This window comes from Plutella xylostella, chromosome 23, assembly GCF_932276165.1.
Source record: "Plutella xylostella chromosome 23, ilPluXylo3.1, whole genome shotgun sequence".
NCBI lineage: Eukaryota > Metazoa > Arthropoda > Insecta > Lepidoptera > Plutellidae > Plutella > Plutella xylostella.
The window spans coordinates 1,036,076-1,059,467 of NC_064003.1; the positions used below are offsets into that span (position 1 = coordinate 1,036,076).

Below are 23,392 nucleotides of genomic sequence, written 5' to 3' on the forward strand. Positions count from 1 at the left end.
CTCAGCTATCAAAAGAAGAAAATGAATTTTAATTCATCAAGAATTCATCCATAGAATATGTATGTTGAAAATATGTATTATTTGAAATCATTTTATATTATTTTAAGTCTTTCGTTTAGTTTAGAACTATTAAGAGCACAAAACCTCAATATGACCACTAAGACGCGTCTAAATGAAAGTAAGGAGCTGCTAGCGAATGACGAACAAATTACTCGACGAGTGGTAAATGGAGTTGAAGCCAGGCTCGGGCAGGTACCATTCTATGTAAGTTATATTATAGTTCTTATAGTCACATCATCACGATCCATCATGTCCCCACTGCTGGGGCACGAGTATCCTTGCAATGAAGGAAGGTTTTGAGGCCTAGTCCACCACGCTGACCTAGTGCGGGTTGGTGGACCCCAACACAAGCAAACTTGTGCTGTGAGAGTTGTCGGGTAAGTTGGCAACCCGACTGTGAGATGTTTTCAAGCCGCCCGAAGGCCTCTGTCTTGGCTTAACGACTGCTGCCCAAGCAGCAACCGGGACCCACGGAAGCCGTGCCGTCCGAAGCACGAAAGCGTCCAGAAAAGAACCACTTGAAATCGGTCACCCGTCCAATGGCTGACCGTGCCATGTGTTGCTTAACCTCAGTGATCAGTAACGATCACTGACGCTAGCTCGACTACGGACGCTTCAGACACACTTTCCATTGGCGCAACTCAATGTTCTGGTTATAATTTTACAAAGTTAACCCTGAGTTACTTACCTCTGCGTTTATATTTTTTACGCTGTGTTCCGGGCAAGCGAGCCTTACATTGTTTACCTTTTGTGCCAAGTACGAATGAATACAGTATATTATTATGCTGGTGCTCAACAGGTGGCACTCAAGACAAGAACGTGGTTGCGCGGGGTGTTCTACTACTATACATTCTGTGGGGGCACCCTCGTGGCTCCAGCCAAGATTATCACGGCGGCGCACTGCTTCACCACGAGTCAACGCATTTGCGAGTACTAAACTTACGCCCCCCTTATTTCCGGTTTAAAGCCGGCTTTAGACTATTGCTTTGTTCATCTAAACTAGAACCTAACTAACCTTTAACCTCCTGACGCCCAGCCGTTATTTTATTTTTTAGGACCATCTGCCCACGGTCCTCATACAAGGACTATTGCGTTTACCTAGCTTACTGCCCAGAAACTTAAACTTGAATAAATGTCGCAAAAATTATTATATAGTGTTCCTAGTAGTATGTACGGGTAATGCATTAAAAAAGGAACCAGTTTCAATAGGTTTAAATTCGAAAATCATTAGTCCTCATGTGAGGACCGTGGGCAGTTAAAAAAAGTTTAATTTATTAGTAGAAAATATATTTATAAGGCAATTTGTTAGAAATAACAAAACTAATGAAATAAGAACCACTTAGGAACACATTTAACACTTTAAATCAGTGTCACATAAGTTTAGAACTTATATTTATTCTAGATAAACTCACACTTATCAACTATTATAATTATTGGGATCAATATAGGAACAAAATAAGATAAAATGAAAGGCTCAGCTAGCAGCTCCTGGGTATCATCATCACAAAATTCAAATTCTACGGGTTCATGGTGAGTCATTTATGTCGTCATGTCATCGTCCTCCGAGAGATCTATGTCCGACATAGCTAAATCTGCTTAAATTTCTTGGATTTCGCATTATATTCTGTAAAAAAATACAAAAATAAGTATATCTAAAATTATAGTATAGCGGACTAAAAGTTTATGTAATTGAAGACCACGGTACTCAGACGAGTACTAATGTAAATGGATGATCATAGAATATTATTTAGAACCTTAATTGATAAAATATTAGTATTCGTCTCTTGCTAATATACTTAACAATAAGGTTTTATTAAAGTTATTTAATTAAATGATTAGATCACATAAGTAAAATGAGATTACAACTTACTTAGTCGACGGTGGCCCCGCCATGGTTCCGTTTTTTGACGTTTTTTCAATAAACGATTGATTATCCTCAGATGACACTTAAGACAGCTGTCAGTGATGGAATGTTAAATCCATAGATGCAATCCCAAAAAATAATGGCGGTAAATTCAAATATGGTTCAAACACAAAGTATTCGTCCTCGGAGAAGGACCGTGGGTATTTAGTCCAGAAAAAATATATTATAGCTTGGGCAGTAACAACTATACTCGTTAAGTACTCACAGAAGGACCGTGGGCATCAGGAGGTTAAATAGCAAATACCATGGAACATCTCTTTCCAAGTAGGTACCCTGTATTAAATTTACCTGGTCGATAAATAAAAAAAAATTATTGTCAAATGTACTATCAGGGAAATCCATGCTGGCCCGATTTCAAATCAATATCGCTTACGCACCCCGTCGTATCAGCTCCGCCCCTTCCATACGTGTGAACCAATGGCGTGTAAGGAACAGGTCGGCAGTGCCATTTAAAAACATAGCCATTGACCATTAAATTTTAAAACATAGTAAGTCATTTTCACTTACTATGTTTTAAAATGGTTGGTGGCTCTTACTATGTTTTAAAATGGTTTTCTTCGCATTTTTGATTTCGCAGGGTGACATTTTGTGTATTGCCTGAAATAATGTAGGTATAAATCAAAGACCCGTTTTTTTTCAAATCTGGCTCATACTAGGTTTTGAAATGGTACAGCCGAGCTGTGCAGAGTGTAGAGCCATGCTGTTACCGACAGGACCTCGTAATAATAACGGCCTGCTTTGTAGGTATATTATATATTTCTTATTTTTGAACTGTTAAAAGAGTGGTTTTTTGGTTTTGTCTTTGTTACCTCATTGGTCATTGGTCAATCGCGTGTAGGTATATGTGGGTGCGGCAGGTAGCAGGCTGCAAGCGGTTCTAACTTTTAAAATAGGCCAACGGCCGATTCCCCGATAGTACGTATGCATAATGTGTACTTGGGTATCAGGTACTAAGGCCGTGTCCGCACAGGGCGAATTATATTCCTCGCTCGAAGTTCGCCTGTTCACACCGCGAATAAATTTTCGCGCGAATTTTGTCACTTCTATGCAGATCCCGGTTGAGAAATCCGCACTTGCGAAAAAAATCGTGCGATTTTTTTTCCGCAAGTTGTGCGGATAGGTATGCTATAGTATTCAATGTGTAACAGAATTGCGAAAAAATATTCCCGCGGTGAAATATTTGCGGTGCGGACACGGCCTAAACAATAAATTATGGGGCAGCTTGTGTAGTGATGGCCGGTAACGTTACGTTATGGTTATTATATAGCTAGAATCACTAATAATATCTAGTAAATTATTGGTGCCACCCTATTCAGGGTGAAATTTTATAATGTCACCTGAAGGGGAAGTACTTAAGTACTCTTAATAATGTAGAAAGAAAATTATAATAAAAAAACATTTCTTTTTTTTAACACTCGGCAATAGAACCGGCCAAAATCTGTGAAAGTTACGACTGTACATTTATGTAAGTTTTTATTGTCTTCTATGCATGTTAAAGGGATTGCATCCTATAATTATTAATAATTATTGACTCTAACGATCATGGCAACAAATTAAAATGTAGTAGGTTTTCTTTGTATAACATTCTATCTAAATTACTATGAGTAAGTACTTCCCCTTCATTACAAAACTCCTCTATGTATATGTCGCAGGCATCTGGTTGAATCTCCTTTTTGGTTGAATCACTAGCCCGTTCATTGGATGGCGCTACTCAATTGTATGACTAGGCCGAACGTTGATTGTACAAGCGTCACAAAACGTCCAACAAGTTAGCTGACTAAAATCAGTCAGTCAATCAATTAAACAAATATGGCATCTAACAGCTAACAGCTGACACAAAAAGCACATAATTATATTGTTAGTTTTTTGCATTGACATATATATATTACTAGCGTGTTACGTGTTGTTTACGCGCGTTGGCCCTAAACTCGTAATTTTAGGGCCAACGCTCCTCAGTCGACAGTTGTCTGTGGCCGAGAGATGGTCTTGTGAATCTTGTGATAAATATGTAGTTGTGTTGTGAAAGGCTGCAAAAACCATTATTCGAAGGTCAAAAAGAAACATCGAATATCGTATCATCAGTAATTACCATTAAATTAAGTAATAAACACAGTATAAAGTGATAATTATTTTCCTACCAAAGTCTACAATGGCCGCGCGCTGTAACCTTGTGCGGACGTCATTTTTTGTTGACTATCCTCCGAGAACATTTTCTTGTTGCACACACTTACGTTTTGGAGCGTGATTTTTAGTCCATTTGTACGCTCTACAGGTGTACAACCCAAAACAGTTTTAATTTTAGTAGTTGGATTTGTCTTAAATTATTGATATGGCGCCTGCAAATAATAAAACAATGTCCGGAATGGTAAATTATTAACGCACGTACAAGGTTACGTCGTCAAGATAGTTGCTAGGCACCGACATAGTTCAAACAAATTATGACAGATGACAGTTATTTTGCTTGTATGAGTAAGGTTTGAGTAAAATGTTCTGAAGGGCCTATCCTTCCTTTTGAAATCATTGGTTTTTTGCAAATAAATTAGCTTTAAAGTGCGTTATTTGTGTTAAAATAGTGTGAGAACATGGATTTATCTATTATAACGCCGCGGGCGGATAGTTTCAAATAAATAATTGTGGCGAAACTGGGTACTTATGAACAACAATATGAAGGTACGTTTATTGTTATTGTTTAGTTAATTTGTGAGATAAGAGCTTTGTAACATAGTATTTTTGTTGACACTTGTCTGGTCATGTTCACCCTAACCAGACATTACAAAGCTGCTATACTCTTCGACCATTTACAACCCTAGACGGACTCATCTCATACATCGCCTACATTGTAAACAGGCCAATATTTTATTACTTTTTTGCGTGACTGTACTGTCATTCCCTGTCATGTCATCGAGTGCATGAAAAAATGTGGCAACGTAAGTAAATTGTTACTAAGTTGGTAGAAAATGGAAACTATTATAATGTGTAATTATTTGTTGTACTTATGTGTTATGTTTATGTGGATGGAACAAATAAATGATTTATCTATCTATCTAATGTGGTGATATTTTTTAAGGAAATTTCTATTAGTTAAAATACATTTCCAGTAGTCCTCTCCGCGGCTTTTTCTAATTATTTCTATCCATTTGCTTCGTATAATAGGATCATTCGGCATCCTGATAATACATGTATATTAGAATTTAAGCTGTTAGTGATAAAATTACCTTTTGTACCTATAATAAATTATGTTAGATTTAGTTGTGTAAATGTTTACGTTTTCTCGAATACAATTTCGCCTCAGCGGAAACTATCACGAATATTTTAACAGATGATCTAGGTACTTATACAGTTGACAAAAGAATACCGAAACTTTTTTCGTTTTCGTAAATTGCAAAACCAACAACCATAGAAACGCAGAAAAAAATTTATTTTAATAAATGCGTAGGATTTGCAAATCCCATCCATTATTGAAGGCGATACAGAATAGAATAAATAATAAATAAATAAATATGTGGGGACATCTCACACACGGCCATCCGACCCCAAGCTAGGCAGAACCTGTGTTATGGGTGTCGAACAGCTGATATATCTTACACAAATACATAGATAGATACATACTAAATATAAATATCAACACCCAAGACCCGAGCACAAATATACAGGGTGTTAACTAGAATGCGTTTGAGCGGGAAATGGGGGTTAGTATTAGTCTAACCAAGCACGTTTCTAAGAAAAAAAACATCAGAATCTCGAATATTTATGTTTAAAGTCTAAAGTAAAGTGGAAAGTTTTACCTTAATCAAAAACATGGTCACCCTACACAAACTCATAACCAATGAGACATTCGATTGCAAAAGAAAGAACACACACTGTAAATTTGTTATCAACTTCACTTTTCATAATTTATTTGATGTAACTATGATTGTAATTAATTACACAGTAGGTAATAACAATTATTAAATAAAATTGAAATTATTCATGGTGATTAATGACATACTAATCAACAATTAAACAGCTGGAGCTGATTGTCATAAAGTTTGATAGATCGTACAGAATATAATTTATGACTTTCTAGGAGCTCAGAACAATAATTAAACCTTTTTACTCAGAATAAGGTAAGCGTTTAGTATTCACCCTTGGTACCACATTTTATTTATCTTTAATTACCTAAAGATGCGTACAGACCGGCCCAACGAACGCCCACCGATGGACATTTATCATACATAATACAGGGGCAGATTGAGCAACAAAGGTCAACAAAACCCGTTCGTTGGCGTTCGTTTGGCCGGTCTGTACGCAGCTAAAGATAAAAGACCACAATGCATAACAGGATGATAACAGGGTCTACTTCAATGACGAATTGGTTTACTTACACTCGCTCATCTCGATTTGTGTTGTGTACCTACTTGCCGTTGAGACGTCTTTGATGACGAATAGTACGGAAATCCTCATAATAAGTATGGCCTCACTTTAAATACCAGTAGAATAATAACAATCTCGCGTATCATAACCATCGAGTATTTATGATAGTCATTACCTTCTCTGTGGATCTAGTCTGTCAGTCAGTCATTGTTGTTTACTTGTTTACAATCATTTTTTACAATTATTACCTAAAAGGGAAAAGGTACCTACAATTCTATCTTTTGATTACCAAGCCAGAGAAATGAGGAACAATCCTCATTTCGTTTTATGTTGTGCTGTGCTGTGAATACGTGTGACCTATGTTAAGCATAAAATGAAAATGTTCTGTATTCATAAAAGATAATTGTGTATCAATAAAGTGATACTTATGGAGTAAAATGAAATGTCTACAATGGATTGGGTACTTTGAGTACCCAAAATCACGGTAGGTACCTTGACGATGTGGCTCCACGAGTGTGGTGCAGATGCACGCATACTTTTTTATTGACCTTGGCTTTGAATTGTTTGGCCTTGATCTTGGCTTTCAAGTTCATGGTCATTCTGTCAAACGTACCTAAACCTGAATAGGGTGACTATGAAATTTTAAAATGTACTAAATAAAACTGTTTTATGTTGGTCAGCTTAAAGCAAATAAAATACGTTTTTTAATGTCTTATCGTGTTCAGTATCATCAGCTGTATCTACCATTTCCCGCTCCAACGCAATTAAGTTAACACCCTGTATTTTGCCCCAGCCGGGAATCGAACCCGGGACCTTGGGCATAGCAGTCAGGGTCACTAACCACTACACTACACCAGTCGCCGAATATAATAGAATACCTACTATTTATTTTGCACCATTAAAGAAAATTTATATAAAATTAATTCAAGGTAAGTACCTAATTCCAATTTTAAGAATCCAATCACGAAACAATTTATGGTACACTTTTCATGTCGACCGGGTGTCGACAGGACATTCAAGCGGTTCATATAAATTATCATCACTTTTTGGTATTTATTTTCAAGAAAAAACTGGCAACACCGACGAAAATTATATCAATATTTACTTTATTAAATTATTTATATTAATACATTATTTACAGATGGTAGGTGACCTTGTATGGCGTTTTTAGTCGACCTTTGTAAGCACATACACGCTTATTAAAAGGACAAAACTGAAATTAATGCTAACTGTCAAATATGTGTAGCACCGGCGATGACACAATAGACACTGCTAGAGCGAAATTTGTAGCGGGGCAGTAGTGCCCCAGTTTATGTATGGCAGCAATTGCTTCTCCTATGGGGAATCTAGGGTTGTAGGTATATAATCAAAGGCTATCCCATTCAACGACTTCGCTGAATGACGTTCAGTCAAGACGTCGAACGTTACAATCAACGAATTGACGCGTTGTCCTTTAGGGCCGGTTTTTCAATGCCAGGATAAAACGTCAAATAACTATCTAACGAATAATTTTATTTGGCTGTTTATCGGCCTGGTAGTTGTTTAACCATTTTTCAATTGTGATTTATTCCATAGGTAACTATCTTACCGATTTTTCTATTTGAACTCAGGAGAGATGAAACAAGTATATGCGCAGACACTAGTGCTAAAGCAGGACAGACTACTATTTCAATTGTCAGTGTCAACTATCACTGTCAAGCAAAGAGCAATCAAGCCACAAGCCTCACTGACTGTTTGGTTTGTTTGTTTTGATTTTGGTATTTAAATTTGTTATTTTTGAATCACAATGGTTTCACAAAAAAGAGAGCGTTTAGCGAATTTTAATAATGCTGAAGTTACTGTGTAGTGAGTTTGGTAGATAAATTCAAACATGTCATAGAAAATAAAAAGACCGATGCTGCAACAAATAAAGATAAGGAGACTGCATGGAAGAAAATTGAGTTTTCTTTTAACTCCAGTGGTATAACCACAAGTGTCCGCTCATGGAAAACCCTTAAGTTAAAGTACGAGGGCATCAAAAAAACAATGAAGAAGAAGTCTTCCCTGCAAAGACAGGAGATGTACAAAACTGGAGGTGGGCCCTCAAATGCACCTCCATTTATCGATGTAGAAGAAAAGGTGTTATATAGGCATTTGCTCCAGCATTACCATTCAACATATCCTTAATTTAGAATTAACAAATAAAAACTGAAAGAAATAATTATAACACCTATGTTTTATTATCAAGTACTGGATGGTTTCTCTCTTTTCTCCTCAGCCTATAGCAGTCCAATACTGGACATTGAAGATCATCCCGCCAAGCCGCATAGGTTACCTACTTATCGTAAAATGAAAAACTATATGTACCTTAATATTTTTTTATGAAGGAAGTGCTGTTACATTCCTTTTTTATAAAATTAATGATTGAAAATAAATCAACATAATGTTTCTAGTCTGGTGCCTTTCGGCGATGAAATTCTTTTGCATCCCCCATACTATAATGATCAGGCCTCGTTTTGACGACTGTGACTTTCCTTTCAAATGGATTAATATATTCGTTCATTACTGCCTCTTCTTCGATCGCCATATCATCAATATCTTCGAAAATATCCATTGAAAATGACGATTTTTCTCTGCGCTCAGTAGTTTAGAATTGGTATAAACGCAAAAAAGAACTTACAATAACCTCAAATGTCAAATTATCAATCGAATAAGCCCTATCTGGCGGCCCAAGCAGCAGATAGATTTATTATCCAGTTAACTGAGTTATTGGACGAATAAGCTCTATCTGACATTTGAAAAATGTAATATTTCGCTATCTGTCGAATAAACGCTATCTATCTGTCTATCTGAGCATTGAAAAATCGGCCCTTAGTCATACAACTGAATAGCGCCATCCAATGAACGGGCTAGTGGTTATATATAAAAAAGGAGATTAAATCAGATGCCTGCGACATATATACTCGGCAATCCTTTCAGATACCAGAGTGTTACGGCAGTGTCTTTAAGTGATAAGTTTGCCGTAATGGGCCACTTGACTAACTTAGTTAAGTACTCCCCTAAAATGAAGAACAAAGGACAATGGCGAGAACTTAAAAATTTTACCTATCATTCGAGTTATCAATTTCCATTCAACGACGTTGCAATTTTGGTATTTATTTTTTCTTTCTTTATAAATTTCTGTGAGCCCATATGCCATGACAAACAACTATAACGAATTCCAGACATTTCAAAGAAGACAGTAGTATTACTATTATTATTCGAGTGGAGATGTTTATTTATTAGGTATGGATTACCAACGTTTGTTATATCAGCACTTTCACAAATATTTATCTGAATACAAACTAGATGCACGGACAATTGCTCACGGGCGCTGTGGAGGGCGCCATCACGAAATACAAATACAGGGTGTCCCAAAAGTCAACGTTATCCCTTTAAGGGCTGATAGGCCAGCTCATGAGTGGCCATAATATAACCTTAGTAAAAAATCGATAGTTTTCGAGATATTGACACTTTTATAACTTTGTTGAAAATCGACACCTCGGATCAGTTTATACACCACCACCGCTACAAAATTCCATATAGTTAGATTTTATTTGGTGTTCCATCTATTGGTGGATCATGATCCACCAAATTTTAGATAGATAGATAGAATACACTTTATTTGTAGGTACACCAACAATTTAACTTTGTAAGTAAATTAAAACATTACGGAGTCAGAGGTAAATTTTATAACCTACTACAGTCATTATCTTAGTAATAGAAAACAATTTGTAGAACTGCTTACCATAGAGGACGACCATGAAACTGTACATAGATCAAACTTAGTTAAAATTGCTAGAGGTGTGCCTCAAGGGTCTACCTTAGGCCCGATACTATTAAATATATATTTATTATTTATCTAATTAATTACATCACTAGATCTGTACCCGATACTGAATTAGTTGTATTCGCGGACGATACGAACGCAATATTCAATGCTACAGACATAGAATCGCTTAACGAGAAGGTTCACATAGCCATAAGTGCCTTATAATATATAATAATAAACAGTTTATTTGGGAAATCATCCAACGTGTTAGTATACAATTTACCTTATTTCTAATGTTAGTCCTTATCTAATGAGATTTTTTGAAAAATATTTAGTTTAATTTACAATTATGCAGAATTGATAACCGCACCCAATGTTTAATAAAAGGGTTATCCATTCTGTCTACAACCGTGCTCAGGATGATGTTGGAGGTGGATCTCACGCGGTGCAGCAGCGACGCGGCTCTGGCCCTCATGATGCCATAGTAATCGGAGGTACGCGCTTCCGCAAACATTCCTGACGCGCTGCACCGCCAACGCAGCCCCAGCAACATCCTAAATGCACACTCCCCGTCCGCCGTAAATGACTGATCCACAGACCACAGGTATAAAAAGATTGACAATAAGCCTTAAAAAGAGTTATCTTTACGGCTTCTGTACACCTTGCAAATCTGCGAGCAATCATATATTACTACGGACCGAGAGAGCCCTGCGCTCTCTTTCCATGTCACAATCATCTGTCAGATCCTCGTTCACCCAATGTCCTAGGTATTTAAATTTACTTACTCTCTGGAGGGCAGTCCCATTTAAACATATCTCCGGTACAGTACTAGTCGCACGCTTACCCGCCCGGAAAACCAGAATCTGACTTTTCTTCGCATTATAGGTAAGGCCATGTCTCTCAGCATAGCCTTCACAGATGCCAAGTAATTTCATCAAAGCACTGATCGAGGGACACAGCAGCACCATATCATCGGCATAGCTAATATTGTTAACGCATATGATGATGATGATGATGTCCTCCACGACGTGTCCGTCGACGGCGACACCTTGTCAGTTCCTGGCATGTGCTCGTACGTGGCTTGCGAAGCCGAACTTGGTCTTAAACGTGCGTCAATATAGCAACCATACTGTTGTCTGCTGAGTTCCTCGATCAGAGCATTAATATAGAAATTGAATAGAATAGGGGAGGTCAGTCCACCCTGCCTAACTCCACATTCAAGTTTATATGAATCAGAAAATGCATTCCCCCACCTAACAACATTAACTTGGTTATCGTACCATACGGTTCACATAGCCATAAGTGCCTTATAATATATAATAATAAACAGTTTATTTGGGAAATCATCCAACGTGTTAGTATACAATTTACCTTATTTCTAATGTTAGTCCTTATCTAATGAGATTTTTTGAAAAATATTTAGTTTAATTTACAATTATGCAGAATTGATAACCGCACCCAATGTTTAATAAAAGGGTTATCCATTCTGTCTACAACCGTGCTCAGGATGATGTTGGAGGTGGATCTCACGCGGTGCAGCAGCGACGCGGCTCTGGCCCTCATGATGCCATAGTAATCGGAGGTACGCGCTTCCGCAAACATTCCTGACGCGCTGCACCGCCAACGCAGCCCCAGCAACATCCTAAATGCACACTCCCCGTCCGCCGTAAATGACTGATCCACAGACCACAGGTATAAAAAGATTGACAATAAGCCTTAAAAAGAGTTATCTTTACGGCTTCTGTACACCTTGCAAATCTGCGAGCAATCATATATTACTACGGACCGAGAGAGCCCTGCGCTCTCTTTCCATGTCACAATCATCTGTCAGATCCTCGTTCACCCAATGTCCTAGGTATTTAAATTTACTTACTCTCTGGAGGGCAGTCCCATTTAAACATATCTCCGGTACAGTACTAGTCGCACGCTTACCCGCCCGGAAAACCAGAATCTGACTTTTCTTCGCATTATAGGTAAGGCCATGTCTCTCAGCATAGCCTTCACAGATGCCAAGTAATTTCATCAAAGCACTGATCGAGGGACACAGCAGCACCATATCATCGGCATAGCTAATATTGTTAACGCATATGATGATGATGATGATGTCCTCCACGACGTGTCCGTCGACGGCGACACCTTGTCAGTTCCTGGCATGTGCTCGTACGTGGCTTGCGAAGCCGAACTTGGTCTTAAACGTGCGTCAATATAGCAACCATACTGTTGTCTGCTGAGTTCCTCGATCAGAGCATTAATATAGAAATTGAATAGAATAGGGGAGGTCAGTCCACCCTGCCTAACTCCACATTCAAGTTTATATGAATCAGAAAATGCATTCCCCCACCTAACAACATTAACTTGGTTATCGTACCAGTAGCGAAAGATAGACGTAATTGCATCAGGGAGCCCCACCTCGGTTAACTTCTTCCATAACAATTCATAGCTTACGAGATCAAAGGCCTTTGACAGGTCGAGGAAGCAGGCAAAGACAGGTGTTCGTCTTTCCGTATAATATCTCACCGTACTTTTTAAAACAAGAATGGCACTTTCTGTAGAGCATTCCGCTCTAAAGCCAAATTGCGCATCGTTTACTGGAAGACAGAGATTAAGCTGCCTCTCCAGTATCCTGTCAAAGACCTTTGCCAGAATTGTAGCCAACGATATGGGTCTATAGTTACCTTTGCTGGTAAGGTCGCCAGTACTATCCTTCACCACCGGCACTACAACCGTTTTCATCATATCATCAGGTAGGTAAGAGTGCGCCAAGCAGCACGAGTAGAGCATTGCCAAAACACGAGGCAAGTGAACACCTGCATTGATCAGATGTTCAATGCTAAGGCCATCATGTCCCGGCGACTTTCCCCTAGTCATATCAAATATCACCTTCTTCACCTCCCCTGCAGTAAAGTGAAGTTCATTGCGGTCAATACACTTGCTAGCTAAACCTTGTGAACTCTGCAGGGGAGAAGTTACCGTGAAGTGTTCCCTGAATATGTTAGCAATGGTAATAGGACTGCCCTCGCCTTCTACACTCACAGGCAGGCCAGGCTTCAGATTGGCCCTTTTCGTGGCCTTCCAGAATTTGCCGAATTGTTTTTCCGAGCGATGTGTGGCAATAATATCCATTTTTATCTGCTCTTCGTTTTGTTGGCACCATTTTAATTTATTTTTAAAAACTTTCCTACTATTTATCATTTCTTCATACAGTTTACCAGTTCTAGGTTTGCATGACAATACCCAAGACTTATATTTAAGCCTGGCCTCCCTGTGTGCACAGTATACATATTTGTTCCACCCAATCACCTTTCTCTTACGTGGTCGGTACATTGGTTCACGACTCTGAACAGATGAGTTTTGTAGAATGGATATGATGTCCTTGTACATATTATCTATAAGTAAATAATGATCTGAGTCATGACACATATTTTTACAACACGACTGAAATTGTACTGGAAAATCGACATTCCTCAGGCTATGATTACACAAATCTTTATATTTACATACTGATTTATCATCTCTTAGACCCCATACTATATCACTATAACCATGACCTACCACACAACAGGTTTTAGGTACAATAACAGAATAGTCAGTAGTAATTACAAGCGGAAAGTGATCTGACCAATATACATCGTTAATGCGTACATATACATCCTTAACACACATAGCGGCTGATGACGTAACAACACAATGGTCTAGCCAGCGTTCACATCCGTGCGATTCACTTATATAGGTATATATACGTATTGGAGTCAATACCTAAAAAGTCCGTGTCCACACATTTCCAATTGTGATCACTGTTGAATTCAGACAGTTCATTCCAAAAAAGCTCAGTAGGATGGGCATTAAAGTCCCCTAGTATGAACACATTCTCCAGTCCAGAACTCTCCACCAGCGCAAATATTTCACTCAGATAATCCGTAAAATCAGACAGGTTGTCATAACTGTTAGTAGGCATATAAACACTTATAACCAAAAATTGGAGACCGGACACTGACACACGAACGGCTACCAATCGATCACTCGCACAGGGCACTACTGACACATTTGTAAAAACACCTCTTCGCCACAGTATCGCCACTCCCCCGTGTGGTCTGCCAACAAGCGGGCCCGCTGTCAAGTCAACGGCTGATTTACCTGTGTAATCAAACTCCTCATGAATAGTGCCCAGGAAAGGTACATCACATGGTAGCAGCCAGGTTTCCTGAAGAGCCACGATGTCGCATTCATTACATAGCTTCTTAACATCATGAATGGACCTTTTAACGTTTTTACAGTTAAAACTAAGGAGCTTACAATTTTTATTATTATTATTTATTATCGCTGCCATTGTGCTGTGGTATGTTGCTCGATGGATTCACAGGTTTGTTCCCATTTTTATTGTGAAAAATAAAATATCTACGGAAGAAAATACCTTCCGGCCAGAAGGCGTCGTCATCAAACAGATGCCATTCCCTTTTAGGTATATAAATTCTATACGAATTGTATTTTTTCCCTTCCGGAAGAATAATTTTTTCAGGCTTAACAGTCACCTTAGTTTTATTCAAGACGTAGTCTATAATATCCTGCTCATTAGTGGATTTATTCACATTGTATATATAGATAGGAATGTTATAGTCCGCCGCTTTAAATCTACTATTAGGTTCAACATTAGCTTTCCCCTCCTTTGCTTTGAATTTCTCTTTAGTTCTGCTCAGTTTTCTCCGCTTTCTCTGGTTGTTTTGGCCATATCTTGGTGATACCTTAATCGATTTGGTATTAAATCATCTTGTTTGAAAGCTTATTAGTTGACCATGTTTTTAAGCTGAAGTGCACGAAAAAATGTCATATGAAAATCTTTTTTAATTTAATTTATTTGTTTTTGCGTTTTGAATATTTGTTCAAAATGTTTAACTATTTTGAGGTATTATGTCTAATTTAAGTCGAATAATGCACATTTGATTATTTTAATTAGTTTATTAAGGTGTTACTTATGCAAAACAACCAAAAAAAATATTGAAATGTGGCTAGTTTTTTTTATTTTCGGTTTTAAGCATAAAATTTTGGCAAAAATTCAAAAACCCTTAAATATTAAATATCTTAGAAATGGTTAAGTTTAGGATAATGGATTATTGGGTTCAATCGACTGGAAATGCCTTCCTCTATCACCTCCTGAAAGGATCCGGTCTACTTACCAATAACCCTGTATATTGATGGTAAAATAGTGGAATGTGTAGAATCTGCAAAATTTCTAGGCATACCTACACATAGATGCCCACTTGAACTGAAGATGAACTCAAGTCAATGCTCTGAGCTCGGCTTGTTTTGCCCTCCGTAGTCTAAGAGATGAACTAAAACTGGAAAATCTCATACAAGTCTATGCATTAGTCGAATCCAAATTACCCTATAGCATACAGTTTTTGGGAAACAGTTACCACTATAATATGAATAAAGCATTTGTAATGCAAAAAAGGGCTCTGAGAACAATGTTACGAATTCCACAGCAACAATCCTGTCGTGCACTATTTTTTCAACTTGGCATACTTACCGCGTCATGCCTCTATATCCTGGTCTGCACATCTCTCTCTCTCTCTCTCTCAGCCTTCCGTAGTCCACTGTTGGACATAGGCCTCTCCTAACGATCGCCACCCCAAACGGTCACCCGCCATCTGCATCCAGCGGCTTCCCGCTACCTTCCGCAGATCATCAGACCAACGGGTTGGGGGGCGACCGACACGCCGTTTGCCGACACGGGGTCTCCACTCCAGAACCTTTCTACTCCAGCGGTCGTCGGCTCTGCGGGCTACGTGGCCAGCCCATTGCCACTTCAGCGTGCTAATCCTTTTGGCTATGTCGGTAACTTTAGTTCTCCTGCGGATTTCTTCATTACGAATCCTATCTCGCAGGGACACGCCTAACATAGCCCTTTCCATAGCACGCTGAGCAACTCTGAGCTTGTGGATAAGTCCTTTGGTGAAGCACCACGTCTCGGCTCCGTAAGTCATCACTGGCAACACGCACTGATTGAAAACTTTTGTTTTCAGACACTGAGGTATGTTTTCAGTGAAGATGTGTCGTAATTTCCCGAACGCTGCCCATCCGAGTTGGATTCTACGAGCTACCTCTTTATCGACTCTTTAAAGACTGGGCATTAACGTCAATGGCGAATATATCTCTCATCTACGATTTGCTGATGACATAGTTATTATGGCGGAAACGCTGGAGGAGTTAGGCGAGATGCTCACAGACCTCAATGATGCCTCTAAACAAGTTGGGCTGAAAATGAACATGGACAAGACAAAGGTCATGTCGAACGAACATGTTTCATCATCGCCCGTAACTGTAGGAGGTGTCACCATCGAAGTTGTTGATCAGTATCCCTACCTAGGACAAGTGATCCGATTAGGAAAATCCAACTTCGATAAAGAGGTAGCTCGTAGAATCCAACTCGGATGGGCAGCGTTCGGGAAATTACGACACATCTTCACTGAAAACATACCTCTGCACATCTAATCTTATCAAACACTTAGATAGATAGATAATTATTTATTGCACACAAAGATAGAAATTACAAAAGAATATGCACATAGACGGTACAAATGGCCTTATTACTGACAGTAATTTCTTCCAGACTACCTCGGAGGACATCCTAATCCTGATCCTAATCCTAACTAATATTATAAATGCGAAAGTAACTGTGTCTGTCTGTCTGTCTGTCTGTCTGTCTGTTACTCTTTCACGCCAAAACTAATAAAAGGGAAAGTGCAAAAAATTACAAACATAACTTATACAAGGAAAAAGCAATTAAGTACCTATATACAAATTTATTCCTAATCTTAAATAAATTCGAGTCTGCTGCAGAAAGGACAAAAATACAAAATTCATTTAAATGTGCCAAGACAAACCATTCCGGTTTAATGGCGCACTCACAGAGATATCAAGCCATGTTTCTGTTTACTAAACTACCAAGCGAACTAAAACAGATTGTCTCCGATACTAAATTCAAAAACAATCTAAAAGCGTATTTGTTAAAGAAGGGTTACTTTAGTGTGGAAGAATATTTAAGTGATACTGATAAGTCTGATATTTTTTAATAATAAATAAGTAAATTAATCTTTGACATTTTAACTTTAACGTAATTCTCACTTAGTTTATTAACCTTTTCACGTTAGATTTGAAATATACAATACAATACAAACACTCACACCTTGTACTAATGTACTCCCTTGCGGGGTAGGCAGAGGTGCATTGCTGCACCCACTTTTCGCCAGTGTTTATGTTAGTCCCAATATAATAGGGGGGCGGGCCTATTGCCATTTTACGGGCACATCCAAGACCCGACAACAAATAATTATCTGTGTAATTATATCTACCCCAGCCGGGAATCGAACCCGGGACCTTCGGCTTAGTAGTCAGTCAAAAAGTGACTTTGACTTTGCCTTTGAAAATAGATATGTATAACATATAATTATGTATAGTCATATAATATTAATTATATATGTTATAAAATATGGTGGTGGTGTAGAGATTAACGGTCTTATTCATAAAAAAACCTTAAAGTAGATTTACTGAGCTCAATAGTTACGGAACACATTAAGCCTATTTGAGGTTTCGTAAAAATCTCTATTCATAATAGTTCCGTAGACCTTCAATAACTATAGTGATGCTAATAGATTTCACAGACCAAACATTTTGACATTTACCCTATTAAGTTGCCGGTCCGACGAAACCATAAACAAAAATAGCGAAAACTTTCATTCATTTATCAATCTCTATTATCTATGTTAGCCACGGCGCGGCACTTAAAAAAGTTTACGTTGGCTTAAAGGCGCAGTTGGCCAAGCCAAAACCCACAAAAAAAATAATTAAACTTTTACGTTACCATGGCAACTTATTTTCAGCAAATATTAACTCACAACAAATGTCAAATCGTCAATAAAGCAGAACAGCTGTTGACCGGCCGCCATGTTTTTGTACAAGAGGAGGTTTACGGAAGGTGTCTAGTAGGGTCCAGCCAACTTTAGCATATCAAGGTTTTACGAATCAGTTGGAGAGTTCTTTAGCGCTATTGATCGTTTATGAATAAAGTTTTTTTGACATTTGCTTATAGCAGGCCAATAGGTCTCCCGTAACTTTTTATGAATAAGATCGTAAGATTTTCAAATACCTACAAATGTTAATATAGTTATATGAACACAACCCAACCCAACCCAACACAACACAACACAACACAACACAACACAACACAACACAACACAACACAACACAACACAACACAACACAACACAACACAACACAACACAACACAACACAACACAACACAACACAACACAACACAACACAACACAACACAACACAACACAACACAACACAACACAACACAACACAACACAACACAACACAGCACAGCACAGCACAGCGCAGCGCAGCGCAGCGCAGCGCAGCGCAGCGCAGCGCAGCGCAGCGCAACGCAACGCAACGCAACGCAACGCAACGCAACGCAACGCAACGCAACGCAACGCAACGCAACGCAACGCAACGCAACGCAACGCAACGCAACGCAACGCAACGCAACGCAACGCAACGCAACGCAACGCAACGCAACGCAACGCAACGCAACGCAACGCAACGCAACGCAACACACCACACCACACCACACCAGAACACAACACAACACAACACAACACAACACAACACAACACAACACAACACAACACAACACAACACAACACAACACAACAAAACACAACAAAACACAACAAAACAAAACAAAACAAAACACAACACAACACAACACAACACAACACAACACAACACAACACAACACAACACAACACAACACAACACAACACAACACAACACAACACAACACAACACAACACAACACAACACAACACAACACAACACAACACAACACAACACAACACAACACAACACAACACAACACAACACAACACAACACAACACAACACAACACAACACAACACAACACAACACAACACAACACAACACAACACAACACAACACAACACAACACAACACAACACAACACAACACAACACAACACAACACAACACAACACAACACAACACAACACAACGTAGGAACGCGCGGGCGGTATTGTGTTGTGTTGTATTTCATATAACTATTTTAACAATTATAGGTATTTGAAAATCTTCATCTCTACACTACCACCATATAACATATTATAATTAATACTACAAGATGACTACAAGCACTAAACATCGCATTCACAAAAGATGTTCGCTGTTCGATCTTACTGCACTCACGGGCAATGAAAAAGTTTCACTCAGAAAATGCCAACACCAAACGACCCCAATTTATTCAAACTTTTCATTTAAAATTTGAACAAAATATTATCGTTTTTGTTGGTAATATCCTCTGATGCTCTATTCTTATATGTACTCCAATGTTGCAGAAGGCGACATTAAGCTAGCCTTTTCCGCTTAGAAGTAACTTTGTGTTTTTCTCAGTGGAACCTTTTCATTGCCCGTGAGTGTATTAGAATGAAGGTTCACCCCAAGCCATTCATGCAATTTTTAGCGTTTAACTTCTAGGTAGCAGTATAATAGTAGGTAATCAAAATTGCGATTCCAGTTTACAACAAAACCGTTTGAATTAAATCAGCACGTGAACATAATCAACTATGCACGGAGGCACAAGGAATACACTGGGCACTGCACTGTTGCTGGAATGGGAATAACTGAACATAAGGTGAGAAATTTAATGCACTCACGAGCAATGAAACTTACTCCTAAAAGGAAAAGACTATTTAATGACGCCGCCGCGCCGTCTGCAATATAGGTTAAACAACACGTGGCTTCATATGCCAAAATTACTATTCTTGTAGTGTTTTGTCTATTCCAATGCTTAGATTAGATTAACTTAATATCTGTCTTTATAACTGCCTCTGTGGTCTAGTGGTAGTAGCTCTTTTTCATGACCTGCTGCTGCGACAGGTCAATAATTTTTTTTAAACTTAAATTTTTATTTCCGAATATTAATTTTTTTCCATGTTTATTAAGGACATAGTGAAATGATACACATCACGCTAAGGGATGGAAGTAATATTATAGCAATCGGTCGCAATGACGGCTAATAGAGGCTTAGGCAATGGCAATTGTGCAATATAATATAATTCATCCTCTAGGGTTAATATTGAAGATTGCGCAAACGTAATTTGGATTAAAAACTTATTGCACAAAAAATATATTGCACAATATTATTATATAATAGGTCAAGGGTCCGGATAGTGTAATAGGGATACGTATGGGTAATGACACTAAGATAAGCTCATTGACAAAAGAATAAAGAGAGGACATGCCATATCAACGAAAAAAATGCGCTTACCTAAACTTTGGTGTCAATTAAAAAAAAAAAAAAAAAAATAAAAAACACGCACTCACGCCTTGTACTAATGTACTCCCTTGCGGGGTAAGCAGAGGTGCATTGCTGCACCCACTTTTCACCAGAGTGTTATGTTAGTCCCAATGTAATAGGGGGCGGGCCTATTGCCATTTTACGGGCACATCCAAGACCTGAGAACAAATATCTGTGTTTAAACAAATATCTGCCCCAGCCGGGAATCGAACCCGGGACCATCGGCTCAGTAGTCAGGGTCACTAACCACTACGCCATTCGGTCGTCCCCAATCGTCGGTGTCAATTAAAATGGCGGCTTTTTTCTTGAAAAATGTAAACAAACAAATTGTTTGACAGCTGAAGTACCTTGTGTTTGGATGTCAATCTTGGTCAATCAACATGGCGACCGATCGCAATGTTGTAATTTTAGGCAAAGACAAAACTACTGTTGTCCTTTTTTACGTACGATAACACCAATAAGTTAAAAAGAGACGACGATATATTTTTAAGTACCGATTTTTATGCCAAGTCCTCTTTATTCTTTTGTCAATGGATAAGCTATATATTATCTTAGGCCTTGGTCTCCTATTTACGCCGTAGGTCGCGTCCAGCGTCACGCCGTAGGCCGCGTCACGATGCTCACTATATAAATGTATTGATGCGGTCTCCCTCACACGCCGACGTCGGCGCGTAGATATAATGACAATTGTGACGCGGCCCACGGCGTGACGCTAGACGCGATCTACGGCGTAAATAGGAGACCCAGGCCTTAATGACATTAACCCATGGAAGTAATAATACAACAGGAATGCGCACTGCACCAAAAAAACGAGCCGACAGAGATAGTCAGCACGGAGCCCTCCATCTCTTTCTATTTTTGGTGACCATAATTTTAGGTAATTCATGAGACATCACTTCTAATCTATCATGTCGCGAATAACTGTCGATGGTCTCAAAGTCACTATTATTCGAATAATTCGATTGCAATGTAGGACGAATGTATTTTATAGTTCGACTGTAACGATAATAAACACTTGCGATGAATCGGGATTTATCATCGGGTTTAAAATGATGAAAATTTGTGGGAATTACTTGGAACCACCTTTGCTATGTTTCTTCATTGGAAGGAAAGCTGAAATTTGGGAAAATATAATTTTAAGTAAATAAAATTAAGTTGGGTGTAGTGTTGACAAGAAAGTGTCAAAACAGGTTAACACTAAACGCAACTACAGTGCCACAAACTTATCTGTTCCGGTGAGAGCGAACTAAATTGATCCATATCTCATTATTTACTAATGAATTATATATTAATATAGATTAGATGGGTTAATTAAAACCACAAGAGCGAATTACCACTACTGGCAAACTTAAAATCTTATTCAACGTGTTTACTGTGTGGGTGTTCCGTTTACATAGTCTAGTTGATGAAAATCATAAGATTTCTCAGCCTCTAAGTGCTTCCGCCGGTTTTAATGTTGATAAATTATCTTATAATACTCATATCTATCACCAAAAAAATCAACAGCTCATAACTCTGTACCAGCCTTATAAGATAACAGCCACAATAATACCTAATGATACTTAGGTATAAAATAAAACAAAAAGTTGAATGAAACAGGTCCTAATTAATGGAAAGTGATTCAAAAGTACGAATGAATGGTCACCCTAACCATAACGTCTCTCACAACAGTATAAAACGTCATCCGTCATCTTGACAACTTCGGTCTTGTCGTAAAGTATTTAGAAAAACTACCAATATTTTTTATGAAATTATTATTCATACAAATACCAAATATTTCATTAAAATTACATGTTTATAATGATTTATTATAAATTTGTTTTTGAAAATGATATGATATACAGTAGTCTTTGAGTTCATTTAATATTTTTTTTGCATATCTCTCTTTGTACAAAATCTACTAAAGTTTACACAACTAAATCCTGGCAATTGTTAGAAAGAGAGGAAGGGCTCTGTCTTAACCCTCTCTATCGGCTCGCGGCCTCTTTCACTTCAAATATAAATCTTAAAGTGAATTCGTTAGGTCTATTTTTGTTTGCATCATTTTGGTGAGTGCGCATTCCTGTTGTATTATTACTTCCATGCATTAACCCCCGATGTCAAATTTCGTCTACGAGGACTTTTTGTAGATACTTTGTATAAATCTTTTCCTTCTATTGGCTATTTTAAAACTCTATTCATTTCAGACGCTATCACAAAAATTGCTAATTGCCCCGGTGGAGGTCATCGGCACAAACGATTGTAAAAAGTGGATGAGCAGGGCTGGGAGGAGTCGTAATTATGAACAAAAAAACATTCACAAATTGATATGCAGCACGACATACAAAACGGGTATTGGCAAGGTAGCTATTACAATAAAAAACAGATCAACCCAATACATCAAAAAAAGAATTTCCAAAATCGGTCCATAAATGGCGGAGTAATCGGTGAACATACATAAAAAAATACATACAGACGAATTGAGAACCTCCTCCTTTTTTCGAAGTCGGTTAAAAATATGAATTTTCTGTTTTTTTATTTATTTTAAGCAGTATTTTAAGTTTATATAACGATTTTAAAGGATTATTGTTATGGTCACCGGCGTCACAGCAAATATTATAAGTCCCTAACAATCTTCTAACAATACGCCATTACATACAATACGCCTGAGCGGCTCTAGTCTCGGAGACTGAGCTGCGAAGTATCTCACATCCTAATAATATTATGTGTGTGTGTGTGTGTGTGTATGTTTGTTACTTCTTCACGTCAAAACGGCTGAACCGATTTTAATTAAATTTGGTATGGAATTAGCTGACACCCTGGATTAACACGTAAGCTACTATTTATTGCGGAATTCCCACAGGAAAACTTTTCTCGCTCGCGGGAACAGCTAGTAAATTAATAATAAA

The 23,392-nt window shown here is 38.2% G+C and overlaps 1 protein-coding gene across 1 annotated transcript in view; it reads left to right on the forward strand.

The window, feature by feature from the left end:
* The window catches only part of LOC105393232 (plasma kallikrein), a 23,670-nt gene continuing 278 nt past the window's right edge, over positions 1 to 23,392 (forward strand). Inside the window, exons 1-5 of the mRNA XM_048629586.1 lie at positions 1 to 264; positions 860 to 990; positions 9,296 to 9,467; positions 19,722 to 19,838; positions 22,691 to 22,846. Of these exons, the coding sequence (XP_048485543.1) occupies positions 58 to 264; positions 860 to 990; positions 9,296 to 9,467; positions 19,722 to 19,838; positions 22,691 to 22,846 (783 nt within the window). The 5' untranslated portion in view covers positions 1 to 57. The remainder of the gene's footprint in view (positions 265 to 859; positions 991 to 9,295; positions 9,468 to 19,721; positions 19,839 to 22,690; positions 22,847 to 23,392) is intronic.